The sequence below is a fragment of the Petromyzon marinus genome, chromosome 78 (assembly GCF_048934315.1).
Source record: "Petromyzon marinus isolate PM22_M1 ecotype Great Lakes invasive population chromosome 78, UKy_Petmar_22M1.pri1.0, whole genome shotgun sequence".
NCBI classification, from domain to species: Eukaryota; Metazoa; Chordata; class Hyperoartia; order Petromyzontiformes; family Petromyzontidae; genus Petromyzon; species Petromyzon marinus.
The window spans coordinates 4,492,224-4,519,388 of NC_133744.1; the positions used below are offsets into that span (position 1 = coordinate 4,492,224).

The following is a 27,165-nucleotide window of genomic DNA, read 5'->3' on the forward strand; positions in this document are numbered from 1 at the left end:
CTCCGCACTAAGCTTCAGGTCTTCTCGGCCACGGTCATTCCCTCCTTTCTCTACGCTTGCGAAACGTGGACCCCCCTAATGGAACATCTTCGCCGAATTAGAAACATTTAGGCTGGCCTGCCTACGATCCATCCTGGGTTTAACCAAACTGGATTGTGTGAGGAGCTCACAAATCCTTGAAAGGTCTGGGCAGGGTCCCATCGGTGAGCTCCTCCGGCAGGCAAGGCTGCGATGGCTGGGTCATGTAGCCCGCATGCCCAGCCACCGCATGCCGAAACAGCTTTTGTTTGGCCGGATTGAGGGGGCTAAGCGGGCGCGGCACGGGCTAGAGAAGAGATGGAGTGATGTGGTACAGGAGGACGTGGAGCTGAGTGGACTTGCCGATGACTGGTACCAGCGGTGTCAAGATCGGCCTCTGTGGAGGAGGCTCGTGAAGGACGCTACTGGGCAGTTGGAGGCAGTCGCCCTCCAACAACAACGGAGGGCGGAGGAGCGACGCTCACAACAGCGAGCGGAGCGCCGGGTGGCTAAAGCACAGCAGGTTGGCACAGTAGGGGGCACAGGTGGTGCATCAGCCAGTCATCTCAGTCAGTCGACCCGTGGCACCTGCTGGGTCTGCCCCGTGACCTCCTGCCAGCGGGCGTTCGACACTTCACGTGGCCTCAGGGTGCACATAGCCTGGCACAAGCGTCGTGGTGATGTCACCGCCACTTAGTGGCGAATGGCGGTTGTTGTTGTTGTTGTTGTGTCACTGTGTGTGTGTGTCACTGTGTGTGTGTGTCACTGTGTGTGTCACTGTGTGTGTGTCACTGTGTGTGTGTGTCACTGTGTGTGTGTGTCATTGTGTGTGTCTCTGTGTGTCACTGTGTGTGTGTCACTGTGTGTGTGTCACTGTGTGTGACACTGTGTGTGTGTCACTGTGTGTGTCACTGTCTGTGTCTCTGTGTGTGTGTCACTGTGTGTGTCACTGTGTGTGTGTGTATCACTGTGTGAGTGTCACTGTGTGTGTGTCACTGTGTGTGTCACTGTGTGTGTCACTGTGTGTGCCACTGTGTGTGTGTGTCACTGTGTGTGTGTGTCACTGTGTGTGTGACACTGTGTGTGTCACTGTGTGTGTGTGTCACTGTGTGTGTGTCACTGTGTGTGTGTCACTCTGTGTGTGTCTCTGTGTGTGTGTCTCTGTGTGTCTCTCTAGGGTAGTGACTCTCACCAACGGGCTCAAAGCTCTCCTTGTGAGCGATGTTTCCCGTTGTGACGTCAACCGTCAGCGCCAGCCTTTGACCGCATCACAACACCACCAACATCACCACCAACACCACCACCATCACCACCACGCTGATGGTGGTGGTGATGGCAATGGCGATGGCGGTGGTGATGGCGATGGCGATGAAGAAGAGTGGACAGACATTGATGATAGCGATGATGACTACGATGGCGATGATGACAGTGACAGTGATGGCGATACCGGCGAAGATGATGATGGCGATGATGATGGCGGTGATGGCGATGATGGCGGTGATGGCGGTGATGGCGGTGATGGCGATGATGGCGATGATAGTCCAAAGAGGCGGAAGAAATCTTTCCAGTCGGAGAAATTGGTAAGGGAAAGTCCTCGACACGTCTGGGATCGCAACTTCAGCTGGGGAAAACCTCGCCTCAACCTGCCACGTGTCTCTCTCTCTGTGTGTCTCTCTCCACGTGTCTCTGTGTCTCTCTGTCTCTCTCTCTGTGTGTCTCTCCACGTGTCTCTCTCTGTGTGTCTCTCTGTGTGTCTATCTCCCCGTGTCTCTCTCTCTCTGTGTCTCTCTCTCCCGTGTCTCTCTCTCTCTCTGTGTCTCTCTCCACGTGTCTCACCCGTGTCCCCGTGTCTCTCTCTCTGTGTCTCTCTCCGTGTGTCTCTCTCTGTCTCTCTCTGTGTCTCTCCACGTGTCTCTCTCTCCGTGTCTCTCTCCCCGTGTCTCTCTCCCTGTGTCTCTCTCTCCGTGTCTCTCTCCCTGTGTCTCTCTCTCCGTGTCTCTCTCTCCCCGTGTCTCTCTCACTGTGTCTCTCTCCCTGTGTCTCTCTCACTGTGTCTCTCTCCCCGTGTCTCTCTCTCCCCGTGTCTCTCTCTCTCACCGTGTCTCTCTCCCCGTGTCTCTCTCTTTCCCCGTGTCTCTCTCTCTCTCCCCGTGTCTCTCTCCCCATGTCTCTCTCACCGTGTCTCTCTCTCTCTCCCCGTGTCTCTCTCTCTCCCCATGTCTCTCTCTCTCCCCGTGTCTCTCTCTCTCCCCGTGTCTCTCTCACCGTGTCTCCCTCCCCGTGTCTCTCTCTCTCCCCATGTCTCTCTCTCTCCCCGTGTCTCTCTCCCCGTGTCTCTCTCTGTTTCCCCGTGTCTCTCTCTCCCCGTGTCTCTCTCTCCCCGTGTCTCTCTCTCCCCGTGTCTCTCTCTCTCCCCGTGTCTCTCTCTGTCTCCCCGTGTCTCTCTCTCTCCCCGTGTCTCTCTCCCCGTGTCTCTCTCCCCGTGTCTCTCTCCCCGTGTCTCTCTCCCCGTGTCTCTCTCCCCGTGTCTCTCTCTCCCCGTGTCTCTCTCTCCCCGTGTCTCTCTCCCCGTGTCTCTCTCACCGTGTCTCTCTCTCTCCCCGTGTCTCTCTCTCTCACCGTGTCTCTCTCTCTCCCCGTGTCTCTCTCTCTCACCGTGTCTCTCTCTCTCCCCGTGTCTCTCTCTCTCCCCGTGTCTCTCTCTCTCCCCGTGTCTCTCTCTCTCCCCGTGTCTCTCTCCCCGTGTCTCTCTCTCTCCCCGTGTCTCTCTCTCCGTGGCTCTCTCTCCCCGTGTCTCTCTCTCCGTGGCTCTCTCTCCCCGTGTCTCTCTCTCTCCCCGTGTCTCTCTCTCTCCCCGTGTCTCTCTCTCTCCCCGTGTCTCTCTCCCCGTGTCTCTCTCCCCGTGTCTCTCTCCCCGTGTCTCTCTCCCCGTGTCTCTCTCTCCCCGTGTCTCTCTCTCCCCGTGTCTCTCTCCCCGTGTCTCTCTCACCGTGTCTCTCTCTCTCCCCGTGTCTCTCTCTCTCACCGTGTCTCTCTCTCTCCCCGTGTCTCTCTCTCTCACCGTGTCTCTCTCTCTCCCCGTGTCTCTCTCTCTCCCCGTGTCTCTCTCTCTCCCCGTGTCTCTCTCTCTCCCCGTGTCTCTCTCCCCGTGTCTCTCTCTCTCCCCGTGTCTCTCTCTCCGTGGCTCTCTCTCCCCGTGTCTCTCTCTCCGTGGCTCTCTCTCCCCGTGTCTCTCTCTCTCCCCGTGTCTCTCTCTCTCCCCGTGTCTCTCTCTCTCCCCGTGTCTCTCTCCCCGTGTCTCTCTCCCCGTGTCTCTCTCCCCGTGTCTCTCTCCCCGTGTCTCTCTCTCCCCGTGTCTCTCTCTCCCCGTGTCTCTCTCCCCGTGTCTCTCTCACCGTGTCTCTCTCTCTCCCCGTGTCTCTCTCTCTCACCGTGTCTCTCTCTCTCCCCGTGTCTCTCTCTCTCTCACCGTGTCTCTCTCTCTCCCCGTGTCTCTCTCTCTCCCCGTGGCTCTCTCTCTCCCCGTGTCTCTCTCTCTCCCCGTGTCTCTCTCCCCGTGTCTCTCTCTCTCCCCGTGTCTCTCTCTCCGTGGCTCTCTCTCCCCGTGTCTCTCTCTCCGTGGCTCTCTCTCCCCGTGTCTCTCTCTCTCCCCGTGTCTCTCTCTCTCCCCGTGTCTCTCTCTCTCCCCGTGTCTCTCTCCCCGTGTCTCTCTCCCCGTGTCTCTCTCCCCGTGTCTCTCTCCCCGTGTCTCTCTCCCCGTGTCTCTCTCTCCCCGTGTCTCTCTCTCCCCGTGTCTCTCTCCCCGTGTCTCTCTCACCGTGTCTCTCTCTCTCCCCGTGTCTCTCTCTCTCCCCGTGTCTCTTTCTCTCCCCGTGTCTCTCTCTCTCACCGTGTCTCTCTCTCTCCCCGTGTCTCTCTCTCTCCCCGTGTCTCTCTCTCTCCCCGTGTCTCTCTCTCTCCCCGTGTCTCTCTCCCCGTGTCTCTCTCTCTCCCCGTGTCTCTCTCTCCGTGGCTCTCTCTCCCCGTGTCTCTCTCTCCGTGGCTCTCTCTCCCCGTGTCTCTCTCTCTCCCCGTGTCTCTCTCTCTCCCCGTGTCTCTCTCTCTCCCCGTGTCTCTCTCCCCGTGTCTCTCTCCCCGTGTCTCTCTCCCCGTGTCTCTCTCTCCCCGTGTCTCTCTCTCCCCGTGTCTCTCTCCCCGTGTCTCTCTCACCGTGTCTCTCTCTCTCCCCGTGTCTCTCTCCCCCGTCTCTCTCTCTCTCCCCGTGTCTCTCTCCCCGTGTCTCTCTCTCTCCCCATGTCTCTCTCTCTCCCCGTGTCTCTCTCCCCGTGTCTCTCTCTCTCTCTCCCCGTGTCTCTCTCCCCGTGTCTCTCTCTCTCCCCATGTCTCTCTCCCTCCCCGTGTCTCTCTCTCCCCGTGTCTCTCTCTCCCCGTGTCTCTCTCCCCCGTGTCTCTCTCTCCGTGTCTCTCTCCCCGTGTCTCTCTCTCTCCCCGTGTCTCTCTCTCTCCCCGTGTCTCTCTCTCTCCCCGTGTCTCTCTCTCTCCCCGTGTCTCTCTCTCTCCCCGTGTCTCTCTCTCTCCCCGTGTCTCTCTCTCTCCCCGTGTCTCTCTCTCTCCCCGTGTCTCTCTCCCCGTGTCTCTCTCTCTCTCCCCGTGTCTCTCTCCCCGTGTCTCTCTCCCCGTGTCTCTCTCTCTCCCCGTGTCTCTCTCTTTCCCCGTGTCTCTCTCTTTCCCCGTGTCTCTCTCTCCCCGTGTCTCTCTCTCCCCGTGTCTCTCTCTCTCCCCGTGTCTCTCTCCCCGTGTCTCTCTCTCTCCCCGTGTCTCTCTCCCCGTGTCTCTCTCTCTCCCCGTGTCTCTCTCCCCGTGTCTCTCTCCCCGTGTCTCTCTCTCTCACCGTGTCTCTCTCTCCCCGTGTCTCTCTCTCTCACTGTGTCTCTCTCCCCGTGTCTCCCCGTGTCTCTCTCCCCGTGTCTCTCTCTCTCTCCCCGTGTCTCTCTCCCCGTGTCTCTCTCCCCGTGTCTCTCTCCCCGTGTCTCTCTCTCTCTCCCCGTGTCTCTCTCCCCGTGTCTCTCTCCCCGTGTCTCTCTCTCTCCCCGTGTCTCTCTCTCTCTCTCCCCGTGTCTCTCTCTCTCCCCGTGTCTCTCTCTCCCCGTGTCTCTCTCTCTCCCCGTGTCTCTCTCTCTCTCTCTCCCCGTGTCTCTCTCTCCCGGTGTCTCTCTCTCTCCCGGTGTCTCTCTCTCTCCCGGTGTCTCTCTCTCTCCCGGTGTCTCTCTCTCTCCCCGTGTCTCTCTCTCCCCGTGTGTCTCTCTCTCTCCCCGTGTCTCTCTCTCTCTCCCCGTGTCTCTCTCTCTCCCCGTGTCTCTCTCACTGTCTCTCTCTCCCCGTGTCTCTCTCTCTCCCCGTGTCTCTCTCACTGTCTCTCTCTCCCCGTGTCTCTCTCCCCGTGTCTCTCCCCGTGTCTCTCTCTCTCCCCGTGTCTCTCTCACTGTCTCTCTCTCCCCGTGTCTCTCTCTCCGTGTCTCTCTCCCCGTGTCTCTCTCTCTCCCCGTGTCTCTCTCTCTCCCCGTGTCTCTCTCTCCCCGTGTCTCTCTCCCCGTGTCTCTCTCTCTCTCCCCGTGTCTCCCTCTCTCTCTCCCCGTGTCTCTCTCCCCGTGTCTCTCTCTCTCTCCCCGTGTCTCCCTCTCTCTCTCCCCGTGTCTCTCTCCCCGTGTCTCTCTCTCTCTCCCCGTGTCTCCCTCTCTCTCTCCCCGTGTCTCTCTCCCCGTGTCTCTCTCTCTCTCCCCGTGTCTCTCTCTCTCCCCGTGTCTCCCTCTCTCTCTCCCCGTGTCTCTCTCCCCGTGTCTCTCTCCCCGTGTCTCTCTCTCCCCGTGTCTCTCTCTCTCCCCGTGTCTCTCTCCCCGTGTCTCCCCGTGTCTCTCTCTCTCTCCCCGTGTCTCTCTCCCCGTGTCTCTCTCCCCGTGTCTCTCTCCCCGTGTCTCTCTCCCCGTGTCTCTCTCCCCGTGTCTCTCTCTCTCCCCGTGTCTCTCTCACCGTGTCTCTCTCTCTCCCCGTGTCTCTCTCTCCCCGTGTCTCTCTCTCTCCCCGTGTCTCTCTCTCTCCCCGTGTCTCTCTCTCTCCCCGTGTCTCTCTCTCTCCCCGTGTCTCTCTCCCCGTGTCTCCCCGTGTCTCTCTCTCTCTCCCCGTGTCTCTCTCTCCCCGTGTCTCTCTCTCTCCCCGTGTCTCTCTCCCCGTGTCTCCCCGTGTCTCTCTCTCTCTCCCCGTGTCTCTCTCTCCCCGTGTCTCTCTCTCTCCCCGTGTCTCTCTCCCCGTGTCTCTCTCCCGGTGTCTGCAGGCTGCGGCTGCTCTTTGTGTAGACGTTGGCAGTTTCAGTGATCCGGAAAATCTCCCTGGACTAGCTCACTTCCTGGAACACAGTAAGACACTCACCACTCACTCACCACTCACTCACCACTCACTCACCACTCACTCACCACTCACCCACCCACTCACTCACCCACCACTCACTCACCACTCACTCACCACTCACTCAGCCACTCACTCAGCCACTCACTCACCACTCACTCACCACTCACTCACCACTCACTCACCACCCACTCACTCACTCACCCACTCACTCAGCCACTCACTCACTCACTCACCACTCACTCACTCACTCACCACTCACTCACCACTCACTCACCACTCACTCACCACTCACTCACCACTCACTCACCACTCACTCACTCACTCACCCACTCACTCACTCAGCCACTCACTCACCACTCACTCACTCACTCACCCACTCACTCACCCACTCACTCACTCACTCACCACTCACTCACCACTCACTCACCACTCACCACTCACTCACTCACTCACCCTCTCACTCAGCCACTCACTCACCACTCACTCACCACTCACTCACTCACTCACCCACTCAGCCTCACTCACTCACCACTCACTCACACTCACTCACCACTCACTCAGCCACTCACCACTCACTCACCACTCACTCACCCACTCACCACTCACTCACCACTCACTCAGCCACTCACCACTCACTCACCACTCACTCACCACTCACTCACCACTCACTCACCACTCACTCACCACTCACTCACTCACTCACCACTCACTCACCACTCACTCACTCACTCACCACTCACTCACCACTCACTCACCACTCACTCACCACTCACTCACCACTCACTCACCACTCACTCACTCACTCACCACTCACTCACCACTCACTCACCACTCACTCACCACTCACTCACCACTCACTCACCACTCACCCACTCACTCAGCCACTCACTCACTCACCACTCACTCACCACTCACTCACCACTCACTCACCACTCACTCACCACTCACTCCCACTCACCACTCACTCACCCACTCACTCACCACTCACTCACCACTCACTCACCACTCACTCACTCACTCACCACTCACACTCACCCACTCACTCACCCACTCACCCACTCACTCACTCACCCACTCCCCACTCACTCACCACCCACTCACTCACCACTCACTCACCACTCAGCCACTCACTCACCCACTCACTCAGCCACTCACTCACTCAGCCACTCACTCACCCACTCACCCACTCACTCACTCACCCACTCACTCACCACTCACTCACCACTCACTCACCACTCACTCACCACTCACTCACCACTCACTCACCCACTCACTCAGCCACTCACTCAGCCACTCACTCGCTCACTCACCCACTCACTCACCACTCACCCACTCACTCACCCACTCACTCGCTCACTCACCCACTCACCCACTCACCACTCACTCACCCACTCACTCAGCCACTCACCACTCACTCACCACTCACTCACCACTCACTCACCACTCACTCACCACTCACTCACCACTCACTCACCCACTCACTCACCACTCACTCACCCACTCACTCACCACTCACTCACCCACTCACTCACCACTCACTCACTCACTCACCCACTCACTCACCCACCCACTCACTCACCCACTCACTCACCACTCACTCAGCCACTCACTCACCACTCACTCACCACTCACTCACCACTCACTCACTCACTCAGCCACTCACTCAGCCACTCACTCACCCCACTCACTCACCACTCACTCACCACTCACTCACCACTCACTCACCACTCACTCACCCACTCACTCACCTCACTCCACTCACCCACTCACTCACTCACTCACCCCACTCACTCACCCTCACTCACCACTCACTCACCACTCACTCACCACTCACTCACCACTCACTCACCCACTCACTCACCACTCACTCACCACTCACTCACCACTCACTCACCACCCACTCACTCACTCACCCACTCACTCAGCCACTCACTCACCACTCACTCCACTCACCACCCACTCACCTCCTCACCACTCACTCACCCACTCACTCACCACTCACTCACTCACCCACTCACTCACCCACTCACTCAGCCATCACTCACGTCACCCACTCACTCACCACTCACTCACTCACTCACCACTCACTCCACCACCTCACCCTCACCCACTCACCACCTCACTCACCACCACTCACTCACCACTCACTCACTCACTCCCACTCACTCACCACTCACTCACTCCTCACCCACTCACTCACCCACTCAGGCCACTCACTCACCCACTCACTCAGCCACTCACTCAGCCACTCACCACTCACTCACCACTCACTCACCACTCACTCACCACTCACTCACTCACTCACTCACCACTCACTCACCCACTCACTCATCACTCACTCACCACTCACTCACCACTCACTCACCACTCACTCACCACTCACTCACCCACTCACTCACCACTCACTCACCACTCACTCACTCACCACTCACTCAGCCACTCACTCACCACTCACTCACCACTCACTCACCCACCTCACTCACCCACTCACTCACCCACTCACCCACTCCTCAGCACTCACTCACCACTCAACTCACTCACCTCAGCCACTCACTCACTCACTCACCACTCAGCCACTCACTCACTCACTCACCACTCACTCACTCACTCACCCACTCAGCCACTCACTCACTCACCCACTCACTCACTCACCACTCACTCACCACTCACCACTCACTCACCACTCACTCACTCACTCACCACTCACTCACCACTCACTCACCACCCACTCACCACTCACTCACCACTCACTCACCACTCACTCACTCACTCACCCACTCACTCACCACTCACTCACCCACTCACACACCACTCACTCTCCACTCACTCACCACTCACCACTCACTCACCACTCACTCACCACTCACTCACCACTCACTCACCCACTCACCACTCACTCACTCACCACTCACCCACTCACTCACCCACTCACTCAGCACTCACTCACCACTCACTCACTCACCACTCAGCCACTCACTCACTCACTCACCACTCAGCCACTCACTCACTCACCACTCACCACTCACTCACTCACTCACCCACTCAGCCACTCACTCACTCACCCACTCACTCACTCACTCACCACTCACTCACCACTCACTCACTCACTCACACTCACTCACTCACTCACCACTCACTCACCACTCACTCACCACCCACTCACCACTCACTCACCACTCACTCACCACTCACTCACTCACTCACCCACTCACTCACCACTCACTCACCCACTCACACACCACTCACTCACCACTCACTCACCACTCACCACTCACTCACCACTCACTCACCACTCACTCACTCACCTCACTCACTCACCCACTCACTCACTCACTCACCCACTCACTCACTCACCCACTCACTCACTCACCACTCACTCACCACTCACTCACCCACTCACTCACCACTCACTCACCACTCACTCACCCACTCACTCACCACTCACTCACCACTCACTCACCCACTCACTCACCACTCACTCACCACTCACTCACCCACTCACTCACCACCCACTCACTCACTCACCCACCACTCACTCACCACTCACTCACCACTCACTCACCCACTCACTCACCACTCACTCACCACTCACTCACCCACTCACTCACCACCCACTCACTCACTCACCACCCTCACTCACCACTCACTCACCACTCACTCACCACTCACTCACCACCCACTCACTCACTCACCCACCCACTCAGCCACTCACTCACCACTCACTCACTCACCCACTCACTCACCCACCCACCTCACCCACTCACTCACTCACCCCACTCACCCACCCACCCACTCACTCACTCACCACTCACTCACCACTCACTCACCACCCACTCACCTCACTCACCCACTCACTCACCCACTCACTCAGCCACTCACTCACTCACCCACTCACTCACTCACTCACCACTCACTCACCACTCACTCAGCCACTCACTCACCACTCACTCACCACTCACTCACCACCCACTCACCCACCACTCACCACTCACTCACCACTCACTCACCACTCTCACTCACTCACCCACCCACTCACTCACCCACTCACTCAGCCACTCACTCACCCACTCACTCACCACTCACTCACTCACCACTCACTCACCACTCACTCACCACTCACTCACCACTCACTCACCACTCACTCACCCACTCACTCACCCACTCACCCACCCACTCACTCACTCACCACTCACTCACCACTCACTCACCACCCACTCACCCACTCACTCACCACTCACTCACCACTCACTCACCCACTCACTCACCACTCACTCACCCACTCACACACCACTCACTCCACCCACTCACTCACCCACTCCACTCTCACTCACCCACTCACTCACTCACCACTCACTCACCACTCACTCACCACTCACCACTCACTCACCACTCACTCACCACTCACTCACCACTCACTCACCACCCACTCACTCACTCACCCACTCACTCACCCACTCACTCAGCCACTCACTCACTCACCCACTCACTCACTCACCACTCACTCACCACTCACTCAGCCACTCACTCACCACTCACTCACCACTCACTCACCACCCACTCACCCACCACTCACCACTCACTCACCACTCACTCACCACTCACTCACCCACTCACCCACTCACTCACCCACTCACTCACTCACCCACTCACTCAGCCACTCACTCACTCACCCACTCACTCAGCCACTCACTCACTCAGCCACTCACTCACCACTCACTCACCACTCACTCACCACTCACTCACCACTCAGCCACTCACTCACCCACTCACTCACCCACTCACTCACCACTCACTCACCACTCACCACTCACTCACCACTCACTCACCAGTCACTCACCACTCACTCACCACTCACTCACCACACACTCACCACTCATTCACTCACCCACTCACTCAGCCACTCACTCACTCACCACTCACTCACTCACCACTCACTCACCACTCACTCACCACTCACTCACCACTCACTCACTCACCCACTCACTCACCCACTCACTCACTCACCCACTCACTCACCACTCACTCACCCACTCACTCACCCACTCACTCAGCCACTCACTCACTCACCACTCACTCACCCACTCACTCACCACTCACTCACCACTCACTCACCACTCACTCAGCCACTCACCACTCACCACTCACTCACCACTCACTCACCACTCACTCACCACTCACTCACCCACTCACTCACCACTCACTCACCCACTCACTCAGCCACTCACTCACTCACTCACCCACTCACTCACCACTCACTCACCACTCACTCACCACTCACTCACCACTCACTCAGCCACTCACTCACTCACCCACTCACTCACCACTCACTCACCACTCACTCACCACTCACTCACCACTCACTCACCACTCACTCACTCACTCACCCACTCACTCACCACTCACTCACCACTCACTCACCCACTCACTCACCACTCACTCACCACTCACTCACCACTCACTCACCAGTCACTCACCACTCACTCACCACTCACTCACCACTCACTCACCCACTCACTCAGCCACTCACTCACCACTCACTCACCCACTCACTCACCACCCACTCACTCACCACTCACCACTCACTCAGCCACTCACCACTCACTCACTCACTCACCACTCACTCACCACTCACTCACCCACTCACTCACCCACTCACTCACCCACTCACTCACCACTCACTCACCACTCACTCAGCCACTCACTCACTCACCCACTCACTCACTCACCACTCACTCACCACTCACTCACCACTCACTCACCCCACTCACCACCCACTCACTCACCACTCACTCACCACTCACTCACCACTCACTCACCACTCACTCACCACCCACTCACCACTCACTCACCACTCACTCACCACTCACCACCACTCACTCACCACTCACTCACTCACTCACCACTCAGCCACTCACTCACTCAGCCACTCACTCACCACTCACTCACCACTCACTCACCCACCACCCACCACTCACCACTCACTCACCACTCACTCACCACTCACTTACCACTCACTCACCACCCACTCACTCACTCACCCACCCACTCAGCCACTCACTCACCACTCACTCACCACTCACTCACCACTCACTCACCATCACTCACCCACTCACTCACCAGTCACTCACCCACTCACTCACCACTCACTCACCACTCACTCACCACTCACTCACCACTCACTCACTCACCCACTCACTCAGCCACTCACTCACTCCACTCACTCACTCACCACTCACTCACCACTCACTCACCACTCACTCACTCACCACTCACTCACCACTCACTCACCACTCACTCAGCACTCACTCACTCACCCACTCACCACCCACTCACTCACTCACCCACTCACTCACCACTCACTCACCCACTCACTCACCCACTCACTCAGCCTCACTCACTCACTCACCCACTCACCACCTCACTCACCACTCACTCACCACTCACTCAGCCACTCACCACCACCACTCACTCACCACTCACTCACCACTCACTCACCACTCACTCACCACTCACTCACCCCTCACCTCACCACTCACTCACCCCTCACTCAGCCACTCACTCACTCACCCACTCACTCACCACTCACTCACCACTCACTCACCACTCACTCACCACTCACTCACCACTCACTCACTCACTCACCCACTCACTTACCACTCACTCACCACTCACTCACCCACTCACTCACCCACTCACTCACCACTCACTCACCCACTCACTCACCACCCACTCACTCACCACTCACCACTCACTCAGCCACTCACCACTCACTCACCCACTCACTCACCACTCACTCACCACTCACTCACCCACTCACTCACCCACTCACTCACCCACTCACTCACCACTCACTCACCACTCACTCAGCCACTCACTCACCACCCACTCACTCACTCACCACTCACCACCACTCACCCACTCACTCACCCACTCACTCACCCACTCACTCACCACTCACTCACCACTCACTCACCACTCACTCACCACTCACTCACCACTCACTCACTCACTCACCACTCAGCCACTCACTCACTCAGCCACTCACTCACCACTCACTCACCACTCACTCACCCACTCACCACCCACTCACTCACCACTCACTCACCACTCACTCACCACTCACTCACCACCCACTCACTCACTCACCCACCCACTCACCACTCACTCACCACTCACTCACCACTCACTCACCAGTCACTCACCCACTCACTCACCAGTCACTCACCCACTCACTCACCACTCACTCACCCACTCACTCACCCACTCACTCAACCACTCACTCACCACTCACTCACCACTCACTCACCACTCACTCAGCCACTCACTCACCACTCACTCACCCACTCACTCACCACTCACTCACTCACCCACTCACTCACCCACTCACTCAGCCACTCACTCACTCACCCACTCACTCACTCACCCACTCACTCAGCCACTCACTCACTCACCCACTCACTCAGCCACTCACTCACTCAGCCACTCACTCACCACTCACCACTCACTCACCCACTCATTCAGCCACTCACTCACTCACCCACTCACTCACTCACTCACCACTCACTCACCACTCACTCACCACTCACTCACCACTCACTCACTCACCCACTCACTCACTCACTGACTCACCCACTCACTCACCCACTCACTCACCACTCACTCACCCACTCACTCACCCACTCACTCACCCACTCACTCAGCCACTCACTCACCCACTCACTCACTCACTCACCACTCACTCACCACTCACTCACCACTCACTCACCACTCACTCACCACTCACTCACCCACTCACTCAGCCACTCACTCACCACTCACTCACCCACTCACTCAGCCACTCACTCACTCACTCACCACTCACTCAGCCACTCACTCACCACTCACTCACCACTCACTCACCACTCACTCACCACTCACTCACCACCCACTCACCACTCACTCACCCACTCACTCACCACTCACTCACCCACTCACACACCACTCACTCACCACTCACTCACCCACTCACTCACCACTCACTCACCCACTCACTCACCACTCACTCACCCACTCACACACCACTCACTCACCACTCACTCACCCACTCACTCACCACTCACTCACCCACTCACTCACCCACTCACTCACTCACCCACCCACTCACTCACCACTCACTCACCCACTCACTCACCACTCACTCACCACTCACTCACTACTCACTCACCACTCACTCACCACTCACTCACCACTCACTCACCACTCACTCACCCACTCACTCACCACTCACTCACCCACTCACTCAGCCACTCACTCACTCACCCACTCACTCAGCCACTCACTCACTCACTCACCACTCACTCACCACTCACTCACCACTCACTCACCCACTCACTCACCACTCACTCACCCACTCACTCAGCCACTCACTCACTCACCACTCACTCACCACTCACTCACCACTCACTCAGCCACTCACTCACTCACCCACTCACTCACCCACTCACTCACCCACCCACTCACTCACTCACTCACCCACTCACCCACTCACCCACTCACTCACACACTCACTCACTCACTCACCCACTCACTCACTCACTCACACACTCACTCACCCACTCACTCACCCACTCACTCACTCACCCACTCACTCACCCACTCACTCACCCACCAAATCACCCACTCACTCACTCACCCACTCACCCACTCACTCACCCACTCACTCACTCACCCACTCACTCACCCACTCACGCTCTCACTCACTTACCCACTCACTCACCCACCCACTCACTCACTCACTCACCCACTCACTCACCCACTCACTCACTCACCCACCCACTCACTCACTCACCCACTCACTCACCCACCCACTCACTCACTCACCCACTCACTCACTCACTCACCCACTCACCCACTCACTCACTCACCCCCCCACTCACCCCCCCACCCACCCCCCCACCCACCCACCCACCCCCCACTCACCCACCCCCCCACCCACCCCAGTGGTCTTCATGGGCAGTGATCTCTACCCGTCCGAGAATTCTCTCGACGACTTCCTCCAGCGTCATGGAGGAAGTGATAACGGGATCACCGAATGTGAACACACCACGTTCACGATGGACGTGGTGAGCACGTCCCTACAGCAAGCCCTACACAGGTGGGTGGGTGAGTGTGTGGGTGGGTGGGTGGGTGAGTGGGTGGGTGGGTGGGTGAGTGGGTGGGTGGGTGGGGGAGTGGGTGAGTGGGTGGGTGAGTGGGTGGGTGGGTGGGTGAGTGAGTGAGTGGGTGAGTGAGTGGGTGCGTGAGTGAGTGAGTGGGGTGAGTGAGTGAGTGGGTGGGTGGGTGGGTGAGTGGGTGGGTGGGTGGGTGGGTGGAGTGGTGGGTGGGTGGGTGGGTGAGTGGGTGAGTGAGTGGGGGAGTGGGTGAGTGGGTGGGTGAGTGGGTGGGTGGGTGAGTGAGTGGGTGAGTGAGTGGGTGCGTGAGTGAGTGAGTGAGTGGGTGAGTGAGTGAGTGGGTGAGTGAGTGGGTGAGTGAGTGGGTGAATGAGTGAGTGGGTGGGTGGGTGGGTGAGTGGGTGAATGAGTGAGTGGGTGGGTGGGTGAGTGGGTGAGTGAGTGAGTGAGTGGGTGAATGGATGATGATGATGCTGATGATGATGACTTTTTTAGATGGGCACAATTTTTCATATCTCCACTCATGAAGAGGGAGAGCATGGAGAGAGAAGTCCAAGCCGTGGATAGCGGTAACGTCAACAACAACAACAACATCAACAACAACAACATCAACATCATCAACATCAACAACAACAACATCATCAACATCAAAAACAACAACATCAACAACATCAACAACAACATCATCAACAACAACAGCATCAACAACAACATCAACAACATCAACATCAACAACATCATCAACAACAACATCAACAACAACATCAACAACAACATCAACAACAACATCAACATCATCATCAACATCGTCATCAACACCATCATCAACATCAACAACAACACCAAACATCAACAACAACACCAACAATAACATCAACAACATCAACAACAACATCAACAACAACATCAACAACATCAACAACAACATCAACAACATCAACAACATCAACAACAACAACATCAACATCATCATCAACATCGTCATCAACACCATCATCAACAACAACAACATCAACAACAACATCAACAACATCAACAACAACATCAACAACATCAACAACATCAACAATAACATCAACAACATCAACAACATCAACAACAACAACATCAACAACAACATCAACAACATCAACAACAACATCATCAACAACAACATCAACAACAACATCAACAACAACATCAACAACAACATCAACAACATCATCAACAACAACAACAACATCATCAACAACAACAACATCAACATCAACAACATCAACAACAACATCAACAACATCAAAAACATCAACAACATCAACAACACAACAACACAACAACAACAGCATCAACAACACAACAACAACAGCATCAACAACAACATCAACATCATCAACAACATCATCAACAACAACATCAACAACATCAACAACATCAACATCATCAACAACATCATCAACAACATCAACAACATCATCAACAACAACATCAACATCCACACAACAACATCAACAACATCAACAACAACATCATCAACAACACAACAACATCCACACAACAACATCAACAACACAACAACAACATTATCAACAACACAACAACATCCACACAACAACAACAACATCAACAACACAACAACAACAACATCAACAACACAACAACAACATTATCAACAACACAACAACATCCACACAACAACAACAACACAACAACAGCATCAACAACAACACAACAACATCCACACAACAACAACATCAACAACCCACGCAACATTCACAACAACAACATGAACAACATCATCAACATCAACATAAACAACATCATCAACAACATCAACATCAACAATCAAAATAACAATATCAACAACAACAACATCAACAGGTGTCTCAAAATCATCATGTGTCTGTGTGTGTGTCTGTGTGTGTGTGTGTCTGTGTGTGTGTGTCTGTGTGTGTGTGTCTGTGTGTGTCTGTGTGTCTGTGTGTGTCTGTGTGTGTGTGTCTGTGTGTGTGTCTGTGTGTGTGTCTGTGTCTGTGTGTGTGTGTGTCTGTGTGTGTGTCTGTGTGTGTATGTGTGTCTGTGTGTGTGTCTGTGTGTGTGTCTGTGTGTGTCTGTGTGTGTGTGTCTGTCTGTGTGTCTGTGTGTGTGTAGGTGTGTGTAGGTGTGTGTCTGTGTGTGTGTGTGTGTCTGTGTGTGTGTGTGTGGCTGTGTGTGTCTGTGTGTGTGGCTGTGTGTGTCTGTGTGTGTGTGTCTGTGTGTGTGTGTGACTGTGTGTGTCACTGTGTGTGTCACTGTGTGTGTGACTGTGTGTGTGTGTCACTGTGTGTGTGTGTGTCACTGTGTGTGTCTGTGTGTGACTGTGTGTGTGTCACTGTGTGTGTCTGTGTGTGACTGTGTGTGTGTCTGTGTGTGTGACTGTGTGTGTGACTGTGTGTGTGACTGTGTGTGACTGTGTGTGTGTGTCTGTGTGTGTGACTGTGTGTGTGTCTGTGTGTGTGACTGTGTGTGTGTGACTGTGTGTGTGTCACTTGCACTGTGTGTGTCTGTGTGTGACTGTGTGTGTGTGCGTGTCACTGTGTGTGACTGTGTGTGACTGTGTGTGTGTGACTGTGTGTGTGTGTCTGTGTGTGTGGGGAGCGATAGTGTATCGGTTAGCGCTACGCTGCGCTATGAACCTGGCGACCCGGGTTCGATTCCCGCTCACGGCCAACACCAGTGACGATTATCTGAACCGGTCCCGGGCCTCCCCTAGGTCGACTCAGCCTCAAATGAGTACCTGGTGCGGTGTGTAAACATTGCCACTAGGGAGACAAAGGCGGTCGGGCGTGGTGCTGGCCACCCACCCCCTCGTGTACCGATCCGGCCTTCATAGGTGCTCGCTAACAGCACTTGCCCCTACAGTCTGTTAAGGCTATACGGGGGATCTATGTCTATCTATGTGTCTGTGTGTGTGACTGTGTGTCTGTGTGTGTGTGTGTGTAGGTGTGTGTAGGTGTCTGTCTGTGTGTGTGTGTGTCTGTGTGTGTGTGGCTGTGTGTGTCTGTGTCTGTGTGACTGTGTGTGTCACTGTGTGTGTGACTGTGTGTGTGTGTCTGTGTGTCTGTGTCTGTGTGTGTGTGTGTCTGTGTCTGTGTGTGTGTCACTGTGTGTGTGTCACTGTGTATCACTGTGTGTGTGTCACTGTGTGTGTGTGTCACTGTGTGTGTGTGTGTCACTGTGTGTGTCACTGTGTGTGTGTGTCACTATGTATGTGTGTGTGTGTCACTGTGTGTGTGACTGTGTGTGTGTGTGACTGTGTGTGTGTCACTGTGTGTGTGTCACTGTGTGTGTGTCACTGTGTGTGTGTCACTGTGTGTGTGTATGTCACTGTCTGTGTGTCACTGTGTGTGTCACTGTGTGTGACTGTGTGTCACTGTGTATGTGTGTGTGTGTCACTGTGTGTGTGACTGTGTGTGTGTGACTGTGTGTGTGACACTGTGTGTGTGTGACTGTGTGTGTGACACTGTGTGTGTGTGTCACTGTGTGTGTGTGTCACTGTGTGTGTGTGTGTCACTGTGTGTGTATGTCAAAACAACCCCCTACCTCCTCGCGGTGCCGGACGGGCAACTCTGCCGTGGACAGTGCTGTGGGGGGAGATCCAATTTTGATTGGCTCCTCCCCTCATGGCGTCTGTGACCACCACAGGGGCTAAACGGGGGCTCTGGACGGGTGCGAGGGGCTGGTAACCCCTCCACCTTCAATTAATTACCACGAAACCACGAGTTAAACTGAAATATGTAACTAATAAGCTTGTGCCGGAGGCCCCGGGGGGCCAGGCGTCTATGACGTCTCCTGGCCAAACCCCAATTGGCGGAGCCAGGAGATTGAATACCTACCCTCGGGGCTACTCCAGAAACAACGAAAAGCCACTACGGGTGGCCACGTGGAATGTTCGAACGCTCACTGCAGAGGAGAGGCTGCCACTCCTCTGTCGGGAGCTGGACCGGTACCGCCTGGATCTATGCGGCATTCAGGAGGTCCGGTGGACCGGCTCTGGCTCCTGCCACCATGAGGGGTGGACAGTCCTCTACTCGGGGCAGCAGACTGCCAAACAACAGGGTGTGGGTCTTCTTTTGAACAAAAGAATGAAGGGGGCGTGGGAGCGTGGCGGTGAGGTGTGGGAAGCTGTAAGCCCCAGGCTACTTTGGGCTCGCCTTCCCATCAACCGGAGGCGAGGAATGGTGGTCGTGGTTACTTATGCCCCCACCAAAGATGAACATCCGTGGAGGGATGCAGACAAGGCCGATGAGTCAGATGCCTTCTATGACCTCCTGTTACAGGTGCTGGCTAAAGTGGCCCCTCGGGATAGAGTCATCATGTTGGGTGACTTCAATGCCCGAGTTGGTCATGATACTGGCACCTGGTCTGGAGTGATTGGAGGGCATGGGCCAGATCAGCTCAATAACAACCGGAGGAGGCTGCTAGATTTTTGTGCAGCCCATGGGCTTGTAATTACCAACACGCTGTTCCGGCATCGGCGCATCCACACAACATCATGGATGCATGCCGGGTCCAAGCAAGAACATCTGCTGGACTACATAGTGACGGACCAGCGAATGCGAGCCCATGTCCTTGACACCAGGACCTACCGTGGAGCTGATCTGCCCTCTGACCATCGACTAGTCATCTGTAAGATGCGCCTGCCATTCTTCCACTCCGGTGGTGGGTGTACACCCAGGACCCCATTCCAACATAAAGTGGCTTGGTCTCAGTTATCTGATGAAAGTTGCAAGCGAGAATTTCATCATCGCTTGCGGCTGGGATTGGCAACGTCCCCGACTCCTCCTGATGTCGAGGGTAAATGGGCGAGGTTTAGGACTGTGACTCATGCAGCTGCAATGGCTGCTTTGGGTACGCGGTCCAGACCTCCCCAGAGACCCTGGCTGACAGAGGAGGTGTTCAGGATGGTTGAGAAAAAGCGACAGGCCCACTGTCATCGGCTACAGAATCCCACGTCAGAGAATGAGGAGGCTTACCGCAGCCTTCGCTCGGAGGTTCGGAGAGCCGTGAGGCGCTGCAAGGATGGGTGGTGGTCGTGGGTTGCTGAGGAGATGGAGTCTGCCTCAGTGGCCCGTGATCACAAATCTCTATTTAACTCCATCAAAAATAACCTGGGGAAAAAACGGTGATCCAATCTCCGACCCCCACGAACAGGTTCGCAGATTTGCTGAGCATTTCTGTGAGGTCCTGGGGGAGGGAAAATCCCTCAGCCAGGAAAACATCGTGGCACAAAGTGAGGATGACCCTGCTGAGGCTGCGGTGCCTCAAATATTGGAAGAAGTCACCCCCTGTGAGTGGCTGGCTGAGGTGCCATCTGCTGAGGAAGTATTGAAGGCGATCTGGAGTCTGAGACCAGGAAAGGCAGCGGGCAGAGATGATCTCCCAAGCGAAATGCTGAGGGAGGGTGGCGTTTGTGCACAGACTGCCCTATATGACATCATAGCAACAGTCTGGACCACTGGACGGGTTCCGCAGGATTGGAAAGATGCCCTGGTGGTCCCCCTTTTTAAGAAGGGGGACCGCACAGACTGTAACAACTACAGGGGCATCTCACTCCTCAGTGTGCCGGGAAAGGTCCTGGCAAGGATTATTCAACATCGCCTTGCAAGCCACGCTGAGGAGAGGCTTGCGGAGCCCCAATGCGGTTTCAGGAAAGGGCGGTCCTGCACAGATGCCATATTTTCTGTCCGTCTGCTACAGCAGAGGTGTAGGGAATTCCAACAAGACCTACATCTCTGCTTTATTGACCTGGTCAAGGCCTATGATACCATCAGTAGGCCTGGGCTCTGGGTCGTTCTTCGTGCTTTTGGAGTACCTGACCCTCTGCTCACGATCATTAAGGACCTTCATGATGATGAGCGGGCCCGGGTAAAACTACGTGGCCGGGAGTCAGAGCCATTCCCTGTACACCTTGGGGTGCGACAGGGATGTCCTCTGGCTCCCACATTATTTAACATCTATTTTGACCACGTAGTTCGTGAAGCCTTCAATAGCCGCGGTGGAATCTCCATATGGTACAGATATAATGGGAGGCTAATCGATGCCCGGGTGCGGTCAAGGGATGGCTCCCTATTGCTCAACCACGTGATGTATGCTGATGATTTGGTAATAGCTGCTCAGTCAGAGGAGGAGTTGGAGACGCTGCTGCTGAGACTGGAGCGTGCCACTAAGAGGTGGGGCCTTACCATCAGCCCCACCAAAACTAAGCACCTGCCTGGGTATTTTGTACCATCGGACACTCCACCCCCACAACTCCCAATCGGTGATGGGGCAGTTGTGGAGAGAGTGGAGAGTTTCCCATACCTGGGCAGTGTGCTTATGACTGGCTCCAGTTTAACAGCAGAGGTCTCACTCCGAATCAGTCGAGCGGCAATATCTTTTCATCGGTTGCGTAACGCTGTGTGGAAGCTACCTGGTCTGTCGCTCCGCACTAAGATTCAGGTCTTCTCGGCCACGGTCATTCCCTCCCTTCTCTACGCTTGCGAAACGTGGACCCCCCTAATGGAACATCTTCGCCGGTTAGAAACATTTAGGCTGGCCTGCCTACGATCCATCCTGGGTTTAACCAGACTGGATTGTGTGAGGAGCTCACAAATCCTTGAAAGATCTGGGCAGGGTCCCATCGGTGAGCTCCTCCGGCGGGCAAGGCTGCGATGGCTAGGTCATGTAGCCCGCATGCCCAGCCACCGCATGCCGAAACAGCTTTTGTTTGGCCGGATTGAGGGAGCTAAGCGGGCGCGGCACGGGCTAGAGAAGAGATGGAGTGATGTGGCACAGGAGGACGTGGAGCTGAGTGGACTTGCCGATGACTGGTACCAGCGGTGTCAAGATCGGCCTCTGTGGAGGAGGCTCCTGAAGGATGCTACTGGGCAGTTGGAGGCAGTCGCCCTCCAACAACAACGGAGGGCGGAGGAGCGACGCTCACAACAGCGAGCGGAGCGCTGGGTGGCTAAAGCACAGCAGGTTGGCACAGTAGGGGGCACAGGTGGTGCATCAGCCAGTCATCTCAGTCATCTCAGTCAGTCGACCCGTGGCACCTGGATCTGCCCCGTGACCTCCTGCCAGCGGGCGTTCGACACTTCACGTGGCCTCAGGGTGCACATAGCCTGGCACAAGCGTCGTGGTGACGTCACTGCCACTTAGTGGTGAATGGCGGTTGTTGTTGTATGTCACTGTGTGTGTGTGTGTCACTGAGTGTGTGTGTGTGTCACTGTGTGTGACTGTGTGTGACTGTGTGTGTGTCACTGTGTGTGTCACTGTGTGTCACTGTGTGTGTCACTGTGTGTGTGTGTGTGTCACTGTGTGTGTGTGTCACTGTGTGTCTCTGTGTGTCACTGTGTGTGTCACTGTGTGTGTGTGTGTCACTGTGTGTGTGTGTGTGTCACTGTGTGTGTGTGTCACTGTGTGTCTCTGTGTGTCACTGTGTGTGTGTCACTGTGTGTGTCACTGTGTGTGTGTGTAACTGTGTGTGTGTGTCTCTGTGTGTGTGTGTGTAACTGTGTGTCACTGTGTGTGTCACTGTGTGTGTGTCACTGTGTGTGTGTCACTGTGTGTGTCACTGTGTGTGTGTTACTGTGTGTGTCACTGTGTGTGTCACTGTGTGTGTCACTGTGTCTTTGTGCAGAGTTCCACGAGGCTCTGAAGTCTGACTCTCACAGGGTGGAGTCTCTGATTGGTTCCCTCGCTAAGACGTCGCATCCCATGGGCAAATTCTTTTGGGGTAAGTACTATAGTAGTAGTACTATAGTGGTAGTACTATAGTGGTAGTACTATAGTAGTAGTACTATAGTACTACTACTATAGTACTATAGTAGTAGTACTATAGTAGTAGTACTATAGTGGTAGTACTATAGTAGTAGTACTATAGTGGTAGTACTATAGTGGTAGTACTATAGTAGTAGTTCTATAGTAGTAGTACTATAGTGGTAGTACTATAGTGGTAGTACTATAGTGTAGTACTATAGTGGTAGTACTATAGTAGTAGTTCTATAGTAGTAGTACTATAGTGGTAGTACTATAGTGGTAGTATTATAGTAGTAGTACTATAGTGGTAGTACTATAGTGGTAGTACTATAGTAGTAGTTCTATAGTAGTAGTACTATAGTGGTAGTACTATAGTGGTAGTACTATAGTGTAGTACTATAGTGGTAGTACTATAGTAGTAGTTCTATAGTAGTAGTACTATAGTGGTAGTACTATAGTAGTAGTTCTATAGTAGTAGTACTATAGTAGTAGTACTATAGTGGTAGTACTATAGTGGTAGTACTATAGTATTAGTTCTATAGTAGTAGTACTATAGTGGTAGTACTATAGTGGTAGTACTATAGTGGTAGTACTATAGTGGTAGTACTATAATAGTAGTACTATAGTGGTAGTACTATAGTATTAGTTCTATAGTAGTAGTACTATAGTGGTAGTACTATAGTGGTAGTACTATAGTGGTAGTACTATAGTGGTAGTACTATAGTGGTAGTAGTACTATAGTAGTAGTACTATAGTGGTAGTACTATAGTGGGAGTACTATAGTGGTAGTACTATAGTGGTAGTACTATAGTGGTAGTACTATAGTAGTAGTACTATAGTGGTAGTACTATAGTAGTAGTACTATAGTAGTAGTACTATAGTGGTAGTACTATAGTGGTAGTACTATAGTGGGAGTACTATAATGGTAGTACTACAGTAGTAGTACTATAGTGGTAGTACTATAGTGGTAGTACTATAGTAGTAGTACTATAGTGGGTGTACTATAGTGGGAGTACTATAGTGGTAGTACTATAGTGGTAGTACTATAGTGGTAGTACTATAGTGGTAGTACTATGGTAGTAGTACTATAGTGGTAGTACTATAATAGTAGTACTATAGTGGTAGTACTATAGTATTAGTTCTATAGTAGTAGTACTATAGTGGTAGTACTATAGTGGTAGTACTATAGTGGTAGTACTATAGTGGTAGTACTATAGTGGTAGTACTATAGTGGTAGTACTATAGTAGTAGTACTATAGTAGTAGTACTATAGTAGTAGTACTATAGTAGTAGTACTATAGTGGTTGTACTATAGTAGTAGTACTATAGTAGTACTATAGTGGTAGTACTATAGTGGTAGTACTATAGTGGTAGTACTATGGTAGTAGTACTATAGTGGTAGTACTATAGTGGTAGTACTATAGTGGTAGTACTATAGTGGTAGTACTATAGTGGTAGTACTATAGTAGTAGTACTATAGTAGTAGTACTATAGTGGTAGTACTATAGTAGTAGTACTATAGTAGTAGTACTATAGTGGTAGTACTATAGTAGTACTATGTGTTTCTCTCTCACCGTGTCTCTCTCCCCGTGTCTCTCTCTCCCCGTGTCTCTCTCTCCCCATGTCTCTCTCCCCGTGTCTCTCTCCCCGTGTCTCTCCCCGTGTCTCTCTCTCCCCGTGTCTCTCTCTCCCCATGTCTCTCTCACCGTGTCTCTCTCCCCGTGTCTCTCTCCCCGTGTCTCTCCCCGTGTCTCTCTCTCCCCGTGTCTCTCTCTCCCCGTGTCTCTCTCCCCGTGTCTCTCTCTCCCCGTGCCTCTCTCCCCGTGTCTCTCTCTCCCTGTGTGTGTCTCTCTCTCCCCGTGTCTCTCCCCGTGTCTCTCTCCCTGTCTCTCTCCCCATGTCTCCCCGTGTCTCTCTCCCCGTCTCTCTCTCTCTCTCTCCCCATGTCTCTCTCCCCGTGTCTCTCCCCGTGTCTCTCTTCCCGTGTCTCTCCCCGTGTCTCTCTCCCCGTGTCTCTCTCTCCCCGTGTCTCTCTCTCCCCGTGTCTCTCTCTCCCCGTGTCTCTCTCTCTCCCCGTGTCTCTCTCTCCCCGTGTCTCTCTCTCTCCCCGTGTCTCTCCCCGTGTCTCTCTCCCCGTGTCTCTCTCTCTCCCCGTGTCTCTCCCTGTGTCTCTCTCCCCGTGTCTCTCTCCCCGTGTCTCTCTCTCTCCCCGTGTCTCTCTCACCGTGTCTCTCTCTCCCCGTGTCTCTCTCCCCGTGTCTCTCTCTCCCCGTGTCTCTCTCTCTCCCCGTGTCTCTCTCTCCCCGTGTCTCTCCCCGTGTCTCCCCGTGTCTTCCCGTGTCTCTCTCCCCATGTCTCTCTCTCCCCGTGTCTTTCTCTCCCCGTGTCTCTCTCTCCCCGTGTCTCTCTCCTCGTGTCTCTCTCTCCCCGTGTCTCTCTCTCCCCGTGTCTCTCTCACCGTGTCTCTCTCCCCGTCTCTCTCTCCCCGTGTCTCTCTCTCCCCGTGTCTCTCTCTCTCCCCATGTCTCTCTCTCCCCGTGTCTCTCTCCCCGTGTCTCCCCGTGTCTCTCTCTCTCCCGGGGTCTCTCTCCCCGTCTCTCTCTCCCCGTGTCTCTCTCTCTCCCCGTGTCTCTCTCTCTCCCCGTGTCTCTCTCTCTCCCCGTGTCTCTCTCTCTCCCCGTGTCTCTCCCCGTGTCTCTCTCTCTCTCCCGGGGTCTCTCTCCCCGTCTCTCTCTCCCCGTGTCTCTCTCTCTCCCCGTGTCTCTCTCTCTCCCCGTGTCTCTCTCTCTCCCCGTGTCTCTCTCTCTCCCCGTGTCTCTCTCACCGTGTCTCTCTCTCCCCGTGTCTCTCCCCGTGTCTCTCTCCCCGTGTCTCTCTCTCCCCCCGTGTCTCTCTCTCTCCCCGTGTCTCTCTCTCTCCCCGTGTCTCTCTCTCTCCCCGTGTCTCTCTCTCTCCCCTGTCTCTCTCTCCCCGTGTCTCTCCCCGTGTCTCTCCCCGTGTCTCTCCCTGTGTGTCTCTCTCTCTCTCTCCCCGTGTCTCCCCGTGTCTCTCCCCGTGTCTCTCTCTCCCTGTGTCTCTCCCCGTGTCTCTCTCTCCCCGTGTCTCTCCCCAGGCAACTCTGAGTCTCTGCTCCGCTCTCCGAGAGCTCGTGGTCTGGACGTCCACTCGGCACTCCGGGAGTTCCACCAGCGGCACTACTCAGCGAGTAGGATCACTCTGGCTGTCCAGTCCAGGGGTGAGTGGGTGGGTGAGTGGGTGAGTGGGTGGGTGAGTGAGTGGGTGAGTGGGTGAGTGGGTGGGTGAGTGGGTGGGTGGGTGAGTGGGTGGGTGAGTGAGTGAGTGAGTGGGTGGGTGAGTGGGTGGGTGAGTGAGTGAGTGAGTGGGTGAATGGGTGAGTGAGTGGGTGGGTGGGTGGGTGAGTGGGTGAGTGAGTGGGTGGGTGAGTGAGTGGGTGAGTGAGTGAGTGAGTGGGTGGGTGAGTGGGTGGGTGAGTGAGTGGGTGAGTGGGTGAATGGGTGAGTGAGTGGGTGGGTGGGTGGGTGAGTGGGTGAGTGGGTGAGTGAGTGAGTGAGTGGGTGGGTGAGTTAGTGAGTGAGTGGGTGGGTGGGTGAGTGGGTGAGTGAGTGAGTGGGTGGGTGAGTGAGTGGGTGAGTGGGTGGGTGGGTGGGTGAGTGGGTGAGTGGGTGAGTGAGTGAGTGAGTGGGTGGGTGAGTGAGTGGGTGGGTGAGTGAGTGGGTGGGTGGGTGAGTGGGTGAGTGAGTGGGTGGGTGAGTGGGTGGGTGAGTAAGTGGGTGAGTGGGTGAGTGAGTGAGTGGGTGGGTGAGTGGGTGGGTGAGTG

At 54.8% G+C, this 27,165-nt stretch overlaps 1 protein-coding gene across 1 annotated transcript in view; it reads left to right on the forward strand.

Moving 5' to 3' along the window:
- LOC142907375 (nardilysin-like) overlaps window positions 1-27,165 on the forward strand; it is a 141,818-nt gene that overhangs the window by 18,328 nt on the left and 96,325 nt on the right. Inside the window, exons 3-8 of the mRNA XM_076056856.1 lie at window positions 1,196-1,598; window positions 6,347-6,428; window positions 15,400-15,553; window positions 16,065-16,138; window positions 23,209-23,304; window positions 26,440-26,562. Of these exons, the coding sequence (XP_075912971.1) occupies window positions 1,196-1,598; window positions 6,347-6,428; window positions 15,400-15,553; window positions 16,065-16,138; window positions 23,209-23,304; window positions 26,440-26,562 (932 nt within the window). The remainder of the gene's footprint in view (window positions 1-1,195; window positions 1,599-6,346; window positions 6,429-15,399; window positions 15,554-16,064; window positions 16,139-23,208; window positions 23,305-26,439; window positions 26,563-27,165) is intronic.